The 19920-nt window shown below is 39.7% G+C and overlaps 2 protein-coding genes across 2 annotated transcripts; both read left to right on the top strand.

Moving 5' to 3' along the window:
* Positions 1–376: 376 nt before the first annotated feature.
* Positions 377–1272, top strand: LOC118801203 (E3 ubiquitin-protein ligase TRIM69-like). Its single transcript, XM_036561384.1, has 2 exons — positions 377–1110; positions 1253–1272. Exons 1-2 carry the CDS (start codon positions 504–506, stop codon positions 1270–1272), a joined length of 627 nt encoding a protein of 208 aa, XP_036417277.1. The 5' UTR covers positions 377–503.
* Positions 1273–6294: 5022 nt separating this feature from the next.
* On the top strand, positions 6295–16478 carry LOC118801200 (nuclear factor 7, brain-like). Its single transcript, XM_036561376.1, has 6 exons — positions 6295–6985; positions 7380–7475; positions 7863–8093; positions 14329–14351; positions 14647–14765; positions 15781–16478. The coding sequence occupies exons 1-6, from the start codon at positions 6581–6583 to the stop codon at positions 16323–16325; spliced, it is 1419 nt and encodes a 472-aa protein (XP_036417269.1). The 5' UTR covers positions 6295–6580; the 3' UTR covers positions 16326–16478.
* Positions 16479–19920: the final 3442 nt, after the last annotated feature.

A 19920-nucleotide genomic window follows, 5' to 3' on the forward strand; every position in this document is an offset into this window, starting at 1 on the left:
TTTCTGGGTTGTGGGATGTTGGAGCTGGTTTCTCTCACTCTGGCTAGTGATGGCAGGCTCCTCTGAGTGTTCTGGTGTGTGAATCATGTCGTTATGTTAACCCCTTGTTTATAATATGAAGGCTAAAAGCAGAGATGTAAAATAACAATAGCGAGTGGGTTTGGGGTGATTTTAGAGCTGTTGCTAGTTGATGGATGATCACTGGTGGATGAAATTACTCTGGATAGTGAGGGCAGTGTCTGCTGAGTGATCTGGTGTGTGAATCATGTTGCTGTTTTAACCCTTTGTTGGAATATAAAGGCCATATTTTTTTATTTTTAGTAACCCTTCCAACCCTGACTATAAAACACCATTCACTACTGAAAATACACTTTAGTGCTGCACTGAACTGAACATCAACATTTAGTCCAGGATTAAAGTTGATCTGTGTTCTGGAATCGACCTCTAAAGCTGTTTTACTCACAGTAAAGAAAATAGTCTGTAGAGGTAAAACATTTACAGAAATGAGAGAAAAACATGATGTTTCATTGTGTTCTCTCTCCTCAGCCCCTGTTACTCTGGACCCCAACACTGCACATCCACACCTCCACCTGTCTGATGATCTCACTGCTGTAGAAAACAGAAACCAGAGATCATCACTTCCTGATAATCCAGAGAGATTTGATGTTGGTTGGTGTGTTCTGGGTTCTGAGGGTTTTAACTCAGGGACACACTGCTGGGATGTCCAGGTTGGAGACAGTAATCACTGGTCACTGGGTGTGATACCAGAGTCTGTAACAAGAAAAGGATACTCTTACTTGGATTCTGTGCGCAGTCTGTTCTACAGTAAAAGCAGAGATGAATACAGGATACGTTGCCCAGGACAGGAGTTTTACTCCTTCAAACCTAAAGACAAGCTGCAGAGGGTCAGAGTGCAGCTGGACTGGGACAGAGGGAAAGTGACCTTCACTGATCTTCTGACCAACAAACACCTGCACACTATAACACACACTTTCACTGAGAGAGTTTTTCCATATTTCCGGAATGGGTCTACTCGTTCTCTGAGGATCTTACCAATGAAGACATCAGCACAGTTAAAGTTGATGCTGCTTAGAATGAACATTTATACAGGTAGTGAGTGTCTGAATTATGATCATAAGGACATGTCACTACAATGCTTGGGTTAAATATTGGGGGGTTTTTGAATGTATGTCCTGATCTGATGAGTGTTGTATGGGTGATGCTGAATCATTTGTGTGTTTTTTGTTCTCAGACTCTTTAGTGATAAAGTAGATGATGTGAATTCATTCTGCTGTCCTCTCTTAATATTCTGATCAGATCACATGGTGGGAAAATGGACTGTGATCTGCTCATAATGTTCATTTATATCATTATTCAGTTCAACATTCCACTGCAGACAGATTTCTCAGCTGCTCCACCAGCTTGAAACTCTCAGCCAATCACAGTCAGACTCTGTGGAGGAGAAACAGATGGAGCCGCTCTTTAAGGATTCTACTTTATTGAGGAAAGTGGCTGATTTGACCTCCTCCAGGTTTAGATGGTCACCACTGAACGAGCCGCGCTCTTCTTCACTCTCACTCTATGTATCTGTGTGTCCTTGAATTACCAGATATTCCTAGAACACTAGGATCAATATACATTCATAAGGTGATGTGTGTTTCTGTGTGTTTCAGTACTGCGGCTTATGTCAGCTTTGCATGAGGATTGCGGAGGGGTCACCCCTCACTTCTTTAGTTTTGGGGGGGGGGGCGAATGACCCAACGCCTCCCGTAGTTGGCACATATGCATGTATATTTTAAATAATGTGTTTGTACCATTCCATCCTAACATGTCTGTGTGGAAATAAAATGCTGGTTTAAAGTGTCATAGAGTGACTCCTGATATCATTACAACATTAGAAACATTATTTGAGTGAGATTTCACTCATTTTCAGTGTAGATTTTATTTCTCTATCATCCTGCATTTTTCTCCATCATTAGATCTTTAAAACTCTGCTTTGGTTCAGAGATTAATAGTTTACTGTGTGAAAAAAAACTGCATTATATTATAAACTGAATGCATGTTGTGTATTGAATATTATCCCACAGCATCATGTAAAGATCATCCAGCAGATCAAATGGAGGAGATCTGTCCAAAGCAGTGACCCACACACCCAAAAACAGACTGACCCACACACAATGTACTAACACAAACTAACTTACTAACATGCACTATTATAAACTCATAATGTAATAAACTGTTGATAAGAGAAGAAAATCTTCATCCAATAATAACACTTTAACACAATGTATATAGTTAGATATTACACTAAATGCTGTTTATTACAGTATGCTACTGATAGTATACAGACAATTTTACATAATTACATAATGTTATAACACATCAACTGTGCTACAAAGTATTTTTGTTCAGGCACAATTTCAGTCACACACAGAAGACGCCTACTTGATGCGTGCGCTCTGCAGCACAGCGTTTCTGCCAGTTACAGATTAGTGTCTGTGCTAATCCTTGACACATTCAAGCGTTATATAATGTATTAACTGCCTTATCTTGGATTAATGAGATTTTAGCCTTTGCAAATTTTTTCGCTTAGTGACAGATGCGATGAATGAAAAAAAAGCAAAACAAAAGAACGATAACAGAGATGATTGGATGGTAGTGAATTAGCAAAGATGCTAGTCTTGCAGACTATAACAGTGTCTTGGAGGTTTTCATGGGATGCAACCCTTACACGTTCACCTTGTGGCTTAAGTACTCCACCTCATCTTGTAGGAAAACAACTGTTTCTTTGTAAACCCAGACCTGCATCTGCTAATCTCATCAAAACTTTATCAAGGTGTTTTTGATGCTCTTCAGTGTCAACCCCTGAGACCAGGATGTCATATAAAAACACTGCTACCTTGGGGATCCCTTGGAACAGTCCTTCCTTTACTCTTTAAAGCTACCCCAAACAGAAGTCTCTGGTAGGTGAACATTCCTCTTTGAGTGTTCACTTTCAGGTACTTTTGGGACTCCTCATCCACCAATACCCGCATGGCTTATATCCAGCTTTGAGAACTGCTTGCCTTCAGATGGTGCAGCACACAGGTCCTCCAGTTGTGGTATTGGGTCGTGTTCCAAAGAAGCTGCTCTTTTAACAGTAAGTTTGCAATCACTTTTAGTCCTTATGGAGCCGTCTGGTTTGAGGATAGGGACAATGGGAGCTGCCCACTCTGAGTACTTTACAGGTCTAATTACTCTCTCTTTTTCCAAACTGTTTATTTTCTCATCATCTTTTGGCCAAATTGCATATGACACTGAATATGGATGGAAAAATCTGCATGTGGAGCTTCATGAATTTTAGTTTTAAAATGCTTAATTGTTCCTTAAAAACATCTTCGTGTTTTGCCAGCGCTCACTGTAGCCTCTCTTCTTCTGTCTTTACCTGATGTTGTCATTTTGCATGCTTTATATTCCTCTAATCATCCTCTCCCTAATAGCTTAGGTCCATGACCTATCTCTACAGTGAGTAGCTGTTTTTTGTTTGTTTGTTTGTTTGTTTTTTTTGTTTTGTCCCTTTGGTATTTGAGGGTCACTTGGACAGTCCTTTTACTTTTTTGGGCTGGTCTATTCAAGTCTCAGGTTTAATTTCAGTAGACTTCTGGATTTTTTTGCTTTTTTCCACGTTTTCTTGAAAGTTTTTTTCATTTATCCCAGTCATACTGCAGCCTGTGTCTATTTCAAAGTTTACCATTTGCAACTGTATGAGGCTCTGCTTTTGTTTTTTTTTCTTATTCATTTGTTCTACACGATGTTTAATGCAGCCCAGAGTGAACACTTCATCCGATCCTCACTTTCACTTTCATTCAGCCTGTGTGAGCGATGCAGTGAACTCCGCCTCTTTGCAGCTCTGCTTTTCTCTTCCTCTCCTCCGCTTTGCGCTTTCTGTTTCTACAAGCTCAGTCTGTGTATCCGATTCTGCCTCACCATCACACTCCGTTTAAACCTACATCCCTGCTGTGTGATTTGCTGTCCTGCATCTCTAACAGTCCTCATGTTCACGCTGCTCTCTGTTCTCCGTGTTTTTCTGTATTTTGTCTCTGCTAAGCTTTTATTTTGTAGGTCTTCAGTTTTCTTACTGGCCGCTTCTCGTGATAATGCAGTCTTTAATGCGTTGTTTAATGTCAGATTAGATTCTCACAGCAAACGCCGCTGCATTCGCTCCTTGTTTACCACACGAACGAGCCTGATTCGACATCTGCTGCAGTGATGTGTCGTTCGCGAATGAGTCGGCTCTTTGAGTCGGCTCTTTCAGGTAAACTTTGGGAGCTGACTCTCACTGAAGAGCCGATTTGTTTTCTGTTTTGTTTTCTTTTGTAAATGAAGACAAATCAGATGAGTAGATCTAATGACACTGTAGCTGTAAATCTCAGCCTCCATGCAGCATTCTGGCTCCGCCCCCTCATTATCACCAACACCTGCTGCTTTTTGTGTTGGTTGTTTGTTTTCTTGTCACCCCTAGATTTAAACAATGGTATGACCCAGATTCAATGTGGGAGGGGCTACCAGTTTAAGAGGGAATGGAGGACAATGGAGAAGTTACCTCTTTTGTGATTTGGGGAGGTCTGTGGGGCTCACAGCCTCAGATCTATTTGAGCAGAATTGCACTATTTCTATGTTGAGAAATGACTGCTGGATGCTGACTGAGGAGTCAGTGGAGTTTATATATAGCTTTGGTTTTTAAACTTTTCCATGCGGGTGTAGATATTTTTGTGTGCATGGCTACAATAAACTTCAGAGCACTGTGAATGGAGATCTGATAAAGTGTAATAAGTGGGGAGCCTCCAGATCACTCACCCACCACAAAACCATCAAAAGTGGTGACCACATTTATCACAGTGGACTAAAGAACTCACTTCCAACGCAACCTCCAGTAGAGACACAGGCGGTCTCTGACATGCCAGTGTCCCTCCTTCACTGTTAGCCATGCCCTCCCCACTTTCATTCCTTAACTTTAACAGTCAGTAGGCATATAACAAAATAGATTTTGTCTAAATCTCAATGTTGATGATAAATCTAAAGAGTGCACTACATAAGAAAGCTCCAACAGCTATCACATGAGCTGTGATACCTTTCATGGAGAACTCTAGTCATGGTGGGAAGAGAGGGGAAAGGCATGAAAGCAGCTGCAGCTGGAATGTCAAGGGAGGCTTGTTATTGATTCTCAAGTAGGGACAATATTGAACAAAGCAAAACCATCTGAATTAGTCAAATCTTGGTTTCCCAAAAGCATCTTAGCACAAAGCTGACTGTTAAAGGGTGCTTAAATGGTGACGCTTAAATGAGTGAGCATCATATTGAACACTCTCTTTTCCAGTTAAAAGAATATTAAAACCCAGATGCTTTAGGAAGCTGGGCCTGGATAAAGTCCTTATGGCTCAGAGGCCATCTTTGCAACACTGTCAGGCAGTTATTCCCATTCTTCCCATCTCTTTGAATGAGGAGAGACTAACATACTTCAAACTAAAGGCCAAATTACCAATTCAAAAACACATTTGAAATAAACAGTAAAATCTGACAAAAACCTCATAAATAATTTTAAGCTTTTGGCTCAATAATGCAGAAAAAAATGTGATTTTTCAGATTGTTGTGGCTACTGCACTAGCACAGCTCTCCACAACAAGCCGGGGCTTTCCCTGCTAGCGCCACAGTATCGTCAACCCTTCTTCGCTTGGGGCATAACCATGAAGCTGATTGGCTCTTTTTTCTCCACAAACAGACACCATGTTGAGCATTACAAGCTTTCCTATTCATATTTTAACCAGTGAATAGTCTCTTAATTTATAATGTTTCTGGCCCAGACCAGTTCCTTTATTCTTTGACAGCACTGAGTAGAGAGAGACCTCAGTAGGCGTGGAGGGGAACTGGTAGCTGCAGATGTGATAAACAACAAAAAATAGATACAACGACAACAAAAATGACAATAAATTGCAGTGAATGTTTGTGTCTCACTATTTATGAAAGCTGCACGAGTAGTACATGAAACAAGCATAAAATAAGAGGCAAAATGTATTTTCAATATAAAATCAATCTTAACCCATAGTTTACATGTTTAATTTGTAAGACCTGGTTGCTCTTTGTTGAGATCAACTGAAGTGTCTGATTATTTAGAAACTGATCACCTTGACTTATTTGAGAGCTCCTTGTTTCAGGTTATTAATGAACTGCTGCCATCTAGTGTAGAAAGCACACAGTTAGAATAGAACATCTGACTGACTCCTCCTTTTTCAAAGCTCCTCCTCCTCCACACTTCCTCTAGTTGTTGGAGGAAGTGAATCTCATACTGTCACTCTGATCTTTCTTCGTTCTACATTCACTTCACTCAGAGACACCAATGAGGAGCTTTTAAACAGTGACTGTTTGTGTTTGTTTCTTGATGTGTGATTCTGAAAGGAGCTAAAACTCACTCAGTGGGTTGAAGGGCTACGGTGGCTGATTCTCAACTGTGCTGCTCTGATCATTACAGACGTCCTAGAAGAGAAAGTGGAGTTTGGACTAAAGGAGCCATTACAGAGAAACAGCACAGCAGCAGTTGGAAGAAATGGCTGCTAGAAACCCTCTTTCAGAAGAAGACTTTTCGTGTCCTGTGTGCTATGATATCTTCAGAGATCCTGTTGTTCTGTCGTGCAGCCACAGTGTGTGTAAAACCTGTCTGCAGCAGTTCTGGGAAACTAAGACCTCTCAAGAATGTCCAGTTTGTAGAAGAAGATCCTCTAAAGATAATCCTCCAGTTAGCCTTGCACTGAAGAACCTTTGTGAGGCTTTTCTAGAGAGCAGAAGTCAGAGATCTTCAGCAGGGTCTGAGGTGCTCTGCATTCTGCACAATGAGAAACTCAAACTCTTCTGTCTGGATGATAAACAGCCTGTGTGTGTGGTGTGTCAGACTTCAAAGACACACAAAAATCACAAATTCTGTCCAACAGATGAAGCTGTATCTGACTTTAAGGTAAGAAACTCGTTCTAGCATCTAAAATGTAACTCAGCCAAAATGTATAAAATGTTTCTCAGTACCAGATTAACTTGCTATGTATATTGAAGGTGAGGTCAGTCATTGAGTGTGGTTTCAGGCAAAACAGCAAATAGCACGAGAGAAATACCAGTCAAAAAAATGCACAGTTGCTGAATTCATTATGACTGTCAATGTAAAATGTAAACTTACAATACAAAAATGTTACTGTACAAAACTGAAAAAAAATCTGATTTTTAGGCAGATAGTAAAACTGCTATGATTCTCTCTCCAACTGTAGTCTGTAGGACAACTGTTACATTTAAATAGTCTAACTGATCAGATATTGTAAAAGGTGGAGAATGCACTAATCTGAACTGTTGTTTAATTACAGAATAACCTCAAGTCTGCTTTGGAGCCTCTACAGAAGAATCTGAAAGTCTTAGAGGAAGCTAAGCAAGACTATGACCAAACAGCAGCTCACATTAAGGTGAAACATCATCTTGAATTGTGAAACATGTTAAGATCATGTTTCTGATGAGTGTCCACTTATCATCATTGTTGGAACAAAACCTCATATCTCGAAAATGGTCACTTTATAGGAAAAGTAAAAAACATTCTTACACTGTAATGGAATTCGATGTAACAAGGTTTTGTTCCGAGTCATTTTTGACCATTTCTTTTGATCCATTCATCATGAAATTTTATCACAATGTAAAGGGTAACCATTGTTTTCAAATTATGCAAAAAAGTAAAAAAAAAAAAGACAAAAGTGGAGATATAAGGTTTTTGCATGACAGTGAAGTTCTTTTCTAGGTGGTAGACGCTTGCAGATCATCTGTTAGAGTTTGTGTTTCCTAATGGTCTCTCATTCCAGACGCAGGCCCAGCACACAGAGAGGCAGATAAAGGAGGAGTTTGAGAAGCTTCACCAGTTTCTAAGAGATGAAGAAGCAGCAAGGATAGCTGCACTGAAGGAGGAAGAGGAGCAGAAGAGTCAGATGATGAGGAGGAAGATTGAGGAGATGAATGGAGAAATATCATCTCTTTCAGACACAATCAGACACATAGAGAAGGAAATGGAGGCTGAGGACGTTCTGTTCTTACAGGTAAGAATCACTTTCGTTCTTTCCTTCTTTCTGTCACTTACACATACAACAAATCTCTTTCCATAACATTATGATTGTTTTAGAAAAGAAAAGGTGAGTTAAATGTTTTAGTGTGGTTGGGGAGGATCACTATGAAGATCTTTACAATCAGAGCAATCCACCATGTGAGAATGTCAGTGTTGGGTACTGTATGCATATGTTGCTAGTAAGATAGACAACAACTGAAACCTCTTCATCAGAAAGACAGATGATGGCTAGAGGTGAAGCATATAGAAATTTGTGGCAGGAAGTTGTCAGGGTGACATATTCACACAGTACCAAAATCTATTTGGTATAGATTTATGTAGTGAGCTATCCATACAACCCCTGACCACTCACCAAACTTTTAACAGATGCAACAGAAGCCAACATGCTTAGTTTTATGTATTCTGATATACTGTGTTTCAAATATAACATTTGTACTTAGATTCAACAGCATCAAATATATCAGTGAATCCTGATTCTTATTCTCTAGTAGATGTAATAGGTCAGTGTAGCATTGGCATCGAGTAAGACACAGAGGAGGCCATGATTCTGCTGTGATATGCTCTTTTATTAACACACCAGCAGAAAAGGCACATACAAAAAGCGCTAAACACATTGGGAGATCACACCATTAATCATACCCTTCACCTTGTATGTGACCCCCCTCCCACACACAAAACCTACACTCCAACACAGAACGACACAGTAAACACATACCACAGACTTTTAACTGATGAACAGCAACGTAAACAACATATACGGTCCCTTCTCCAGAGGGCATGCGCCTCCCATGATCCTCTGGGTATGACTATCAGAATGCTCATGCCTCATAGGCTTCTAGAGGCCAGTGCCAGCCTGTGGTGGTTCACTACAATACTCTACATTACACAGACTTTTATCAGAACCAAAAGATTTTTTTTTTTCTAGCCCAGTAGCATAAACAGAAATAACATTTTGAGTAAGCCTGTGAAAATGTGTGTGGGCTACAGCCTCACAACAGTGCAGTCATCAATGTATTTTTTACCAACACTCCTGCTAATGATAGCTAGACTATTTACATGAACGAGAATGCTATTTAACATATACCTTGTCTGACACCGCAACACCATTATAAAGCATGTATCCATTTACCACAAGCACAGCGTTTGCACAGTGAAGACATCGTAACTACGTTCAAGTCAGATATTGAGGAAAACACAGTAAGCTAATGAACCCCACAAGCATCCTAAGCTAAAGCATACTGCCACTGCGGACATGAAAAAAATGTTTATGGACTGTTTTTATCTTACCTCTCATGAGTTTATATGCAGAGGTAGATTTTGCATTGATATTTTGACACAACCATTTCAGCTTTTGCAGTAAAAGAGCATTTGGTAAAAAGTTTGCAAACCAAAGACTTTTGAAACAAGCTCATATTTTGTAAATTTGTTTTTGGTTTTGGAAATGACATGCTCTACTCAGGGGCACATTAACCTGCTTGGGGGCCCTGGGGCCACAAGTGGTCATTAAGTAAGCCAGTGTATTAAATCTCCCCCTGTCTCTACTCTGCTGCAGTCTCACTGTTAACGCCCCCCACCAGGTACATCTTTTGACCAAAGCTGATTAAAATGCACAATACATGGGTGCACTACTAAAAGAACAGAAAGCTTGATAGCAGTGGTTGCTAAGCAGTGACTGGAGGGCTGAAATTAAGTCTTGAGAAGAATTTAACTGCTGTTCAGAACAAGTGCAAGTAATGAATGCAACTCCAATGTAAATATCATTTCACCCCAATTCCAAAAAAGTTGGGACGCTGTGTAAATGTAAATAAATGTAAATAAAAACAGTATGCTATGATTTGCAAATCGCATAGACCCATATTTTATTCACAATAGAACATAGAACACATGTCAGATGTCGAAAGTGAGACATTTTGCCATTTCATGAAAAATATTAACTCTTTTAGAAGTTGATGGTAGCAACGCATCTCAAAAAAGTTGGGGCAGGGGTAACAAAAGGCTGGAAAAGTAAGTGGTATTAATAAAAACAGATGGAGAAGCAATTTGCAACTAACTCACATGACCGTGTTTTAAAAAAGAGCATTTTAGAGAGGCAGAGTCTCTCAGAAGCAAAGATGGGCAGAGGTTCACTAATCTGTGAAAAACTGCATCTAAAAATTGTGGAACAATTTCAGAAAAATGTTCCTCAAAATAAAATTGTGAAGACTAGATATTCTACCATCTACAGTACATAATATCATCAAAAGATTCAGAGAATCTGGTGAAATCCCTGTACACAAGGGGCAAGGCCGATGGTCAATAGAAAACAGGCACGATTCTGTACTGGAAATCACTGCATGGGCTCATGACCACTTCCAGAAATCACTGTCTGTGAAATCAGTTCACTGTGCAATCCACAAATACAAGTTAAAGCTGTATCATGCAAAGAAGCCATATATCAACATGATCCAGAAACGGTCTACTCACTTCCCAGACATTTACAGACTGTTGTTAAAAGAAGAGGGGATGCTACACAATGGTAGACACGGCCCTGTCCCAACTTTTCTGAGATGCGTTGCTGCCATCAAGTTCTAAGTGAGTTAATATTTTTCATGAAATGGTAATGGTAACTTTCCACATCTGATATGTGTTCTGTGTTCTTTTGTGAATAAAATATGGGTCTATGAGATTTGCAAATCATAGCATACTGTTTTTATTTACACTTTACACAGTGTCCCAACTTTACTGGAATTGGGGTTGCCGAGAAAGTAGCTACATACCTAATGACACACAGTCCTTACAGGAAAGTCGTCCAGTCGACGGTTATCTTTACAACGTCCCTGTGCAGTTATTTCCAGTCATACAAGACCAGACTCCTATTTCTTTAAATGGGGAGAGATCTGTAAAACCAAAATTAAAAGCCACATCAACAATTCAAAAATATATTTGAAGTCAATGATAAAATCCTACTGTTTCCATTCGGACACACTCTCTCCTCAGCTGACTGCACTGCAGTGCTGTGTAATTTAGAGCTGGAAAGTGGCCTGTGCACACAAGGGGCATATCAAATTCTTGTGTCCAAGTGAATGAATAACACACCACTTAATAGATTCAGTGTTTTCACAATGTTCTTGCCCACTTCGAAACTTTGTTCTTAATATAATTCGGCATAATTTTTCAGGATTTGCATAATTAGGATGATAAGATGCTATTTTTTGCCCACCCATAGATCCGCCCAGATGGCTGGTCTCAGGTTGAGTTAATAGGAAGCTTTGATAGTCTTCTCCACAAAATGCTTATCAAAAAGAAACAGATTTTGAATGTGTGCTTGGGTGTGTAGAGGTGTGTGTGTGGTATTTATGAATTGGAAATCAAACATATCTCTTGGGTACATAACATGCTATTTCCTCAAATGTGTAAATTATACCTTGCTAAACATTAATAAAAAAAAATCAAAATTCTTTTACTAGTTCTATTAATAATCAATGCTGAGATATAAAGTCAAAGGTGAATCTGGTACTACAGTGCAGATTCCAACAGAGGGCGCTCTAAGCACACGCAGTGATAACACACTTGGCAAACTGAGTCATTAACTGAAGACTAGCTTGTCTGCCAGCATATTGCTAATGTAGTAAGACTCAGATGTGAACAGTGTCTCCCAGAAAAGGAACTTAAACTGTAGCAAAAACAAACATAAACCAAATAACTGACACTGTAATCTGTACAACTGTTAGCAAATTCAGGAAGAGCCGAAGTAGAATTAGTGTTGACGATTCCAAGATGGCGCCGAGCATGCTGCCGTGTTGCGAGCTCCATTCACTCCTGTTTGTTTTTTGTTAATTTTGTTTTTATTTTTAACTACTTTTGCACTTAATTTTGCCAGCACCTTCGTTTACGACAGACAAACACTTTTGGAAATCAGATCAACGATCACTCACCGAAAACCAGACTTTGAGTTCCTGAACACAGATCCAGAACCTCAAAGAGGCCCCATTCATCTGGGCCGACCGGCTGAGGAAACGCCACAGACCCTGGAAAAGGGGCCAGGAAAGCCGGGGTCAGGCTGAGACGTCATGCTAACCGCCGCCAAAATCAGGGCATCAACATCTTTCCAGCGAGAGACATGGGACTGCTGTATAATCTGCCTCACAGAGACCTGGCTATCAGCGGAGATTCCCAACGAGGCCATTGAGCCTGGGGGCTTCTCTGTGCACCGCACGGACAGAACAAAGGACCTCTCCAGGAAGAGCAAAGGGGGAGGTGTATTTTTATGATCAACAATGCTTGGTGTGATCAGAGGAATGTACACTTCATCAAGTCTTTCTACTCCCCAGACCTGGAATATCTAATCATCTCATGCAGACCGATGTGGCTGCCTAGAAAGATTTCAGGGGTCATTGTCACTGCCGTGTACATCCCACCACAGGCTGATACAGACCTGGCGCTCGGGAAACCGTACAGGGCTGTTAACAAGCAGGAGACCGCGCTCCCGGAGGCCGCCTCCATTTTTGTTGGGGACTTTAACAAAGTGAACTTTAGGGAAGTCTCTCCAAAGTACTTCCAACGCATTTCATGCAGCACACGAAAATTACGCACGCTGGATCACTGCTACTCCCCCTTACATGACACGTACAAAGCCCTCCCCTGACCTCTGTTTGGTAAATCGGATAATCTCTCGATTCTGCTCCTGCCCACCTATAGGCAGAAGAAAAGGGTACTGCCCGCCATCAGAGAGGTCCACCGCTGGTTTGACCAATCGGTTTCAGCGCTTCAGGACTGTTCCGCGAAGCATCAAACAATAACATCAACGAATATGCAGACTCAGTTACCGGGTACCCCAATCAGAAACCATGGCTCAACTGTGCAGCTCTGAATGCACCTACCGCTGTTTTTAAATCAGGAAACATGGATGAGTATAAAAAAGCCAGCTATGCTCTCCGTAAGACCATAAGAGCAGCCAAACGCGAGTACAGGGCTCTCAGTTCAACACCACCAACACGAGAAGCCTGTGGGAGGATATAAACACAATAATGGACTTTAAGAGGGAAACTCGTTCTGTGAATAACATCAGCGCTGCGCTTCCAGATGAGCTGAACACTTTCTACGCCCGTTTTGAGGCAAATCACACCGCGCTCGTGGAAAGAGTCCCCGTCCCCACTACCGTTGATTTAACCCCGTCTCCGTCTCCATGGCAGGTACAGAGGCATAAAGTCCAGAACCAGCCGGTTCCGAGACAGTTTCTTCCCCTGGGCCATCAGGCTGCTGAATAGCCAGTAGTGCTGGTGTATTGGTCTATACACCTGTCACTGCACCTCTGAATCATCATCATGATGGTCTCCATGGACAACGTACACCTCATCCACTTCTCAACAGACTTACTGCACCTTCAATCTAGCAAACTATATTTACACATATAGATTGATATCTTGTACATCTTCTATCAATATCTTGTATAATCTGGAAGATTTCTATATCAATATTCTATCCCATGTGTACCTGTGTATCTCATTTATTTATCCACCTCAGACTCACTAACTGCACATACGGAAATGTGTACAACAGTACATATCATAGTTTTATTTCATAACTTATTACTGAACAACTGTGCATTGGAAATAGTGCAACAGTAGTGTATATTGTGTGTATGTTTATAGATTTAGAGTCAGTGTATATATATTTCTTTTTTCTTCTTCTAATTCTACAAGGGGGCTACACATCTAAGATTTTCACTCACCTTGCACCTGTGTAAACGTGATTTGATTTGATTAGCAATATCATGTTAATAACCATTGATTAGCAGAGTCAGCACATTTCTCAGTAAACAACACAAAAAGCCATATAAATGATTATTACAGTTTGACTTACACTTTTGTTAACGCACACAGAGCCCACAAACACAAAGTAGTGTGGAGTAGTGAGCTCCATTGGGAAGGGACGCGCCTTGAAGAGTCAAAAATATTTATTTATTTACTTATTTTGTAAATTAAGACTAAAGAAATGAGCAGATCTTCTGACTCTGTAGATGAACATCAGTGGAGCCTCTCCTGGATACTCTGAACATTCCGGCTCTGCCGCCTCATCATCCACAAACCTGCTGCTTGTTGTGTTAGTTTGGCTCTGATTTTGTTCTTGGTGATTTTACTGTAATATATATATATTTTTTTTTTAATATGAAAAACACCTGAAAAGTCTCTTCACTTTTAACTACAATGTTCTTTTTGTTTCCCTCTCAGAACTTCAAGTCTACAGAGAAACAGTGAGTAAATGTCAGATCACACATTTTATCTAATGTTAAAGTCATTAATACATTTAAATCTACAGTATATTGTATTTATTGTAAATATGAGTGTAGTATAATGAAATGAAGGTGAATAAGGATTGTGTGTTAAAGTTGTAGTGATGAGAACAGTAGCAGAAATATTTATTTAACAGAAACAACAGAATTATTGACTCCAGACAATAAATGTCATAAAATATTGATATTTAGTCAAATAAATTACAGGCTGTAAAGTTTCTACAGTGATATATTTGACACAATCTTCTATTTTCAGAGCTCAGCTCAAACCAAAGGATCCAGAGAAGACATCAGGAGCTCTAATCAATGTTGTGAAACACCTTTCCAACCTGAAGTTCAGAGTGTGGGAGAACATGCAGGAGATTCTCCAGTACAGTAAGTTCTGTTTCTCTTAGGGTTGATCTCTCACACACAGTCTGCTTCTGCACTGATGAGACACTGTTTATAAACTATTAGTAACATGTTCTCTTTATTCAGGGTGTAAAAAGGACCCTGAAACTGTACTTAAGTGAAAGTATGAATACTGTACTGTGCAGAAATCTCACTCAGATAAAATGTAAAGGAGATAAAATATACTCCAGTGAAAGAAAGAAGAATCAGTGTTTAGACACACTCAGATAAATCAAACTAAAATGTAAATGCTTAAAAGTGTTTTTTTTTTCTGTATTTTTGTACGTTTAAGTATAGTTTGTCACATAATTTCTACACTTTGCAATCGTGTTATTAATCCAAGTACAACACTAAAATATTATTTTTAAATTTAAATTGAGTTTTATATTTATTTCTGTCTTAATGATAAAATGGAAACATTTAATGTTAATTTTATACATTAATTTAAGTTGTGAGCTCTCCTTTAAGATGGTGATCAACAGCACCTATCAGCCCTAATCAGCTCGTCTTGCTGCTCTGTGTCCCCCTAGTGGCTGGAGGTGGCGTAAGAGGAGGCCGGGGCAACACAGTCTCAGTGTACCCATTTTTTTTATTTTACCCATTAAAATCACTCTTTTCTGGGGAAGCTGTGTCTTGATTTCTGAACTGATTACATGTTTTCCACATTTTCAAGTGGAAATTAATCAATTACGTTAATATAATAATTATTTGGATTAGGTTACAAATACATTCTTTAACAGGTGATCATTAATCTGTAACGGAATACATTTTTAAATTAAACTTTCCAACACTGACTGTAATACACCATTCACTACTGAACATACACTTTAGTGCTGCACTGAACTGAACATCAACATTTAGTCCAGGATTAAAGTTGATCTGTATTCTGGAATCGACCTCTAAAGCTGTTTTACTCACAGTAAAGAAAATAGTCTGTAGAGTAAAACATTTACAGAAATGAGAGAAAAACATGATGTTTCATTGTGTTCTCTCTCCTCAGCCCCTGTTACTCTGGACCCCAACACTGCACATCCACACCTCCACCTGTCTGATGATCTCACTGCTGTAGAATACAGGAAACAGAGACCATCACCTCCTGATAATCCAGAGAGATTTGATATGTGTGCGTGTGTTCTGGGTTCTGAGGGTTTTAACTCAGGGACACACTGCTGGGACATCCAGGTTGGAGACAGTGATGACTGGTTACTGGGTGTGACAACAGAGTCTGTAACAAGAAAAGGAATCTCTTTCTGGGGTTTATTGTGGTGCCTGAACTACAAAAAAAGCACTGATAAATACTGGATACGCTGCTCTGGACAGTTCCGTCACTCCCTCACACCTAAAGAGAAGCTGCAGAGGGTCAGAGTGCAGCTGGACTGGGACAGGGGGAAAGTGACCTTCACTGATCTTCTAACCAACACACACCTGCACACTATAACACACACTTTCACTGAGAGAGTTTTACCACTTTTCTGGAATCGTTCTGTTGATCCTCTGAGGATCTTACCAGTGAAGACGTCAGTAACAGTGGAACAGCACAGTTAAAGTTCATGCTGCTTAGAATGAACATTTATACAGGTAGTGAGTGTCTGAATTATGATCATAAGAATATGTCACTACATGTATATTTTAAATAATGTGTTTGTACCATTCCATCCTAACATGTCTGTGTGGAAATAAAATGCAGATTTAAATACAGACCATAAAATAATGACTCATATCTGTGATTCCCACCTAAAGAAGAGACCGTCGCAAATAATTAGTAAGACACAATCTGGTTATATGAGAAATCGATCATTACAGAACAACATTAGTTTACATACAACATAAGATCTCTTTGATTACAGAGATGAGATTGTATATGATGGTGTTATTATGTTCCTTCATTTTCATAAAGCTTTTGACACAGCAGAGCATCAGTTTATGTTTGCAGCACTTAGACATTCTGGTTGTGGTGAGAAATTTAGCAATATCATTGAAATATGAATAGTTGTATTTCTTGACCACATTGACCTTCACAATGCTTTGAAATCAGAAGAGGTTTAAAGAAGTTCAGGGTGTTCCCATTAAATCCATAGTTAAGTATTTGGGTATTTATGTAACAAAGTTATAGTATATTAAGTAAACAGATGAATACATTGATTAAATTGGATGAATGCAGATGTAGGCTTGGTGTTTGGTTACAAAGAGATCTGTCAATATTTAGGAGATTTAATCTAACAAAAATTAAAAGCCTGGCAAGATACATTTATCCTGCTATGTTATGAGATGTTAGATGGGTTAAACACTGGTTTGGGTTTTTCCTTTTTTTCTGTTTCTGTATCTTATCGATGGACTGCTGTGAAGTGTGTTTTAATTGTGACTTTGAGTGATATTTGGGATTATTTTTGGGGACTGTCATTTAAAATGGGGACTCCGGCATGTGTGAGGCGGCAACTGGGGAGCGGGTTCCAGGAGTGTGATGCAGAGTGGAAGCAGAAATCGGTTGACCCCCGGGATTGCGGGTGTGGAGAGCACGCAAGTAAAGTTGAGAGCTGCCACATGCAACGAAAGGGGCCTGTTTGTAAAGGGAGAGAGCAGCTGAATGCGGTGCTGCAAGAGTCTTGATGAAAGTGCAAGCACATGGTGACGACAGCAATGGCAGTGAACGTGACGAGACGAGGGCCGAGGACCAGGCCACACACCACTGGCGAGTTGCTGCAGGCTCCGGGTGGCGGTTACGAGAGTGAAGAGAGGACACTGGACATTCCTCATTAATTAAAGCTACTGCTATTGAAATGGAATCTATGCTTATTTTATCTTTTAGTGATTGCTCTGCGAAGTTATAGGTTGGGGCTAATTCCAAAGTTAAAGAACTGGTTACTGCCAGTTCTATTCCTTGTCCTTTGGACAGGTGTATGTACCTGTGCTGTGATCCGTGAAGGACAGATCGCTACTGCTCCCTGTGTAATCCAGACAGCTGCTTTAAGGATGTTTTATTGTTTGTTTGTCTTTATATTTCTCTTGTTTCTCCTTTTCAAATAATTTTAATGTAAGAGTGGCGTAAACCTTTTTGAGTCAGCCTTTGCCTCCTGTTGAGTAACTGGACTAAAACTGTTTTCCCCCAATTTTTATACTTTTGGTATTGGGTTGGTGGTGTAAGGAAATATTTTCTTGGGGTGTCATGATTTAACGCTCCAGTAGTTGGGTGCTCAGCCTTATTTTATTTACAACCCCATTCCCAGAAAAGTTGGGATGCTGTGCAAAATGTAAATAAAAACAAAATGCAATGATGTGCAAATCATTTAAATCCTATATTTCATTGAAAATAGTACAAATGGCTGGTAATGTTGTGTATTGCTAAAAAAACACAGATTGGTCAATTGGCAACAAGTCAGTAACATGAGTGGGTAAAAAAAAGCATCCCAGAGAGGCTGAGTCTTTCAGAAATAAAGATGAGGAGGGGTTCACCATTCTGTGACAGACTGTGCGAGCAAATAGTGCAACTAATTTGAGAATAATGTTCCTCAACATAAAATAGCAAAGAACTTTTGCTTTTCATCATCTACAGTACCTAATATCATTAAAAGATTCAGAGAGTCTGGGGAAATCTCTGTATGTAAGGGACAAGGCCAAAAACCAGTATTTGCTGGCCATGATCTTTGGGCCCTCAGGCGGCACTGCATTAAAAATAGACATGATTCTGTAGTGGAAATCACTGCATTGGCTCAGGGACACTTCTGAAAACCACTGTCTGCGAAAACAGTTCATCATTGCATCCAGAAATGCTAAAGTTAAAACTCTAAAACGCAAAGACAAAACCACATTTAAACATGATCCAGAAATGCTGCCACCTTTTCTGGGCCCAAGCTTGTTTAAAATGTACTGAGAGGAAGTGGAGAAGTGTCCTGTGGTCTTACAAATCAACATTTGAATTTCGTTCTGCATCCTCTGGGCTAAAGACCACTCAGCTTGTTACTACTGCACAGTTCAAAAGCCAGTATTCATGATGGTATAGGGGTACATTAGTGCACATGGCATGTATGGTGTTCATGCACATCTGTGAAGGCACCATTAATGCTGAACAATATATACATGTTTTGGCAACATATGCTGCCATCCAGATTATGTCTTTTTTCAGAGAAGGCCTTGGTTATTTTAGCAAGACAATATCAAACTACATTCTGCATGTATCACAACAGCATTACTTTTAAAACTTTTTTTTTTTTACTTACTTTTAAAACATTTTTTAAAAGAGCTCAGGTGCTAAACTGACCTGCCTGCAGTCCAGACCTGTCACCCACTGAAAACATTTAGGGCATTATGAAATGAAAAATATGACAAATGAGACCCTGAACTGTTGAGCAGCTGAAATCCTATATCAAACAAGAATGGGGAAACAAGTTGGTCTCCTCAGTTCCCAAACGCTTACATTGTGTTGTTAAAAGAAGAGGTGATGAAACACAGCGGTAAACATGCCCCCCGTCACAACTTTCTTGGAATGTGTTGTTGGCATCAAATTCAAAATGGGCATATAATTACAATAAACTTTCTCAGTTTCAACATTTGTTATGTTGTCTTTGTAGTATTTCCCTTTAAAAAATATGGTTTACATAATTTCCATATCAATATCAATATATCAATGCATTCTATTTTTATTCTGCACAGCATCCCAACTTTTTTGGAAATGGGGTTGTATTTAGTATATTAAATATTACCACTTCCCCTTTTTTCTCTCCCTAACTGTCCCTATTCTCACTTCCCCTCAACAAAAATTTGGCGTAGATGGCAGGAGTTGGGGATTAAAACAGTGTCCAGTTCTCGAAGGATAGTGATTTTTTATTTTCAGTATGATGATGGCAGGTTTTCCTGGTGCCCCTGGGGTGCCTAAGTTAAAAGGGACAGATGGTGATTTGATATTATTCTGATTGGAAGTAACAAATACAAGGCTTATTGGAGGGTCAAGATATAGCTGGAGCTAGGAAAGTGTAGATTTTAATGGGTGCTTTAGCTGGGGAAGCTAAGAGGGAAATTAATGTTTTAGATGTTGGGGATCAGGATACTGCAGTAAAAAATTTCCAATAATTGGATGGTTTATATGCAGCTGAGGTGCCCCTACCTGTTCTTAGGATCCAGTTTCTTGGTTGTAGGTGGAGATCAG

Source organism: Colossoma macropomum, unplaced genomic scaffold (genome assembly GCF_904425465.1).
Source record: "Colossoma macropomum unplaced genomic scaffold, Colossoma_macropomum, whole genome shotgun sequence".
Classification (NCBI taxonomy): Eukaryota; Metazoa; Chordata; class Actinopteri; order Characiformes; family Serrasalmidae; genus Colossoma; species Colossoma macropomum.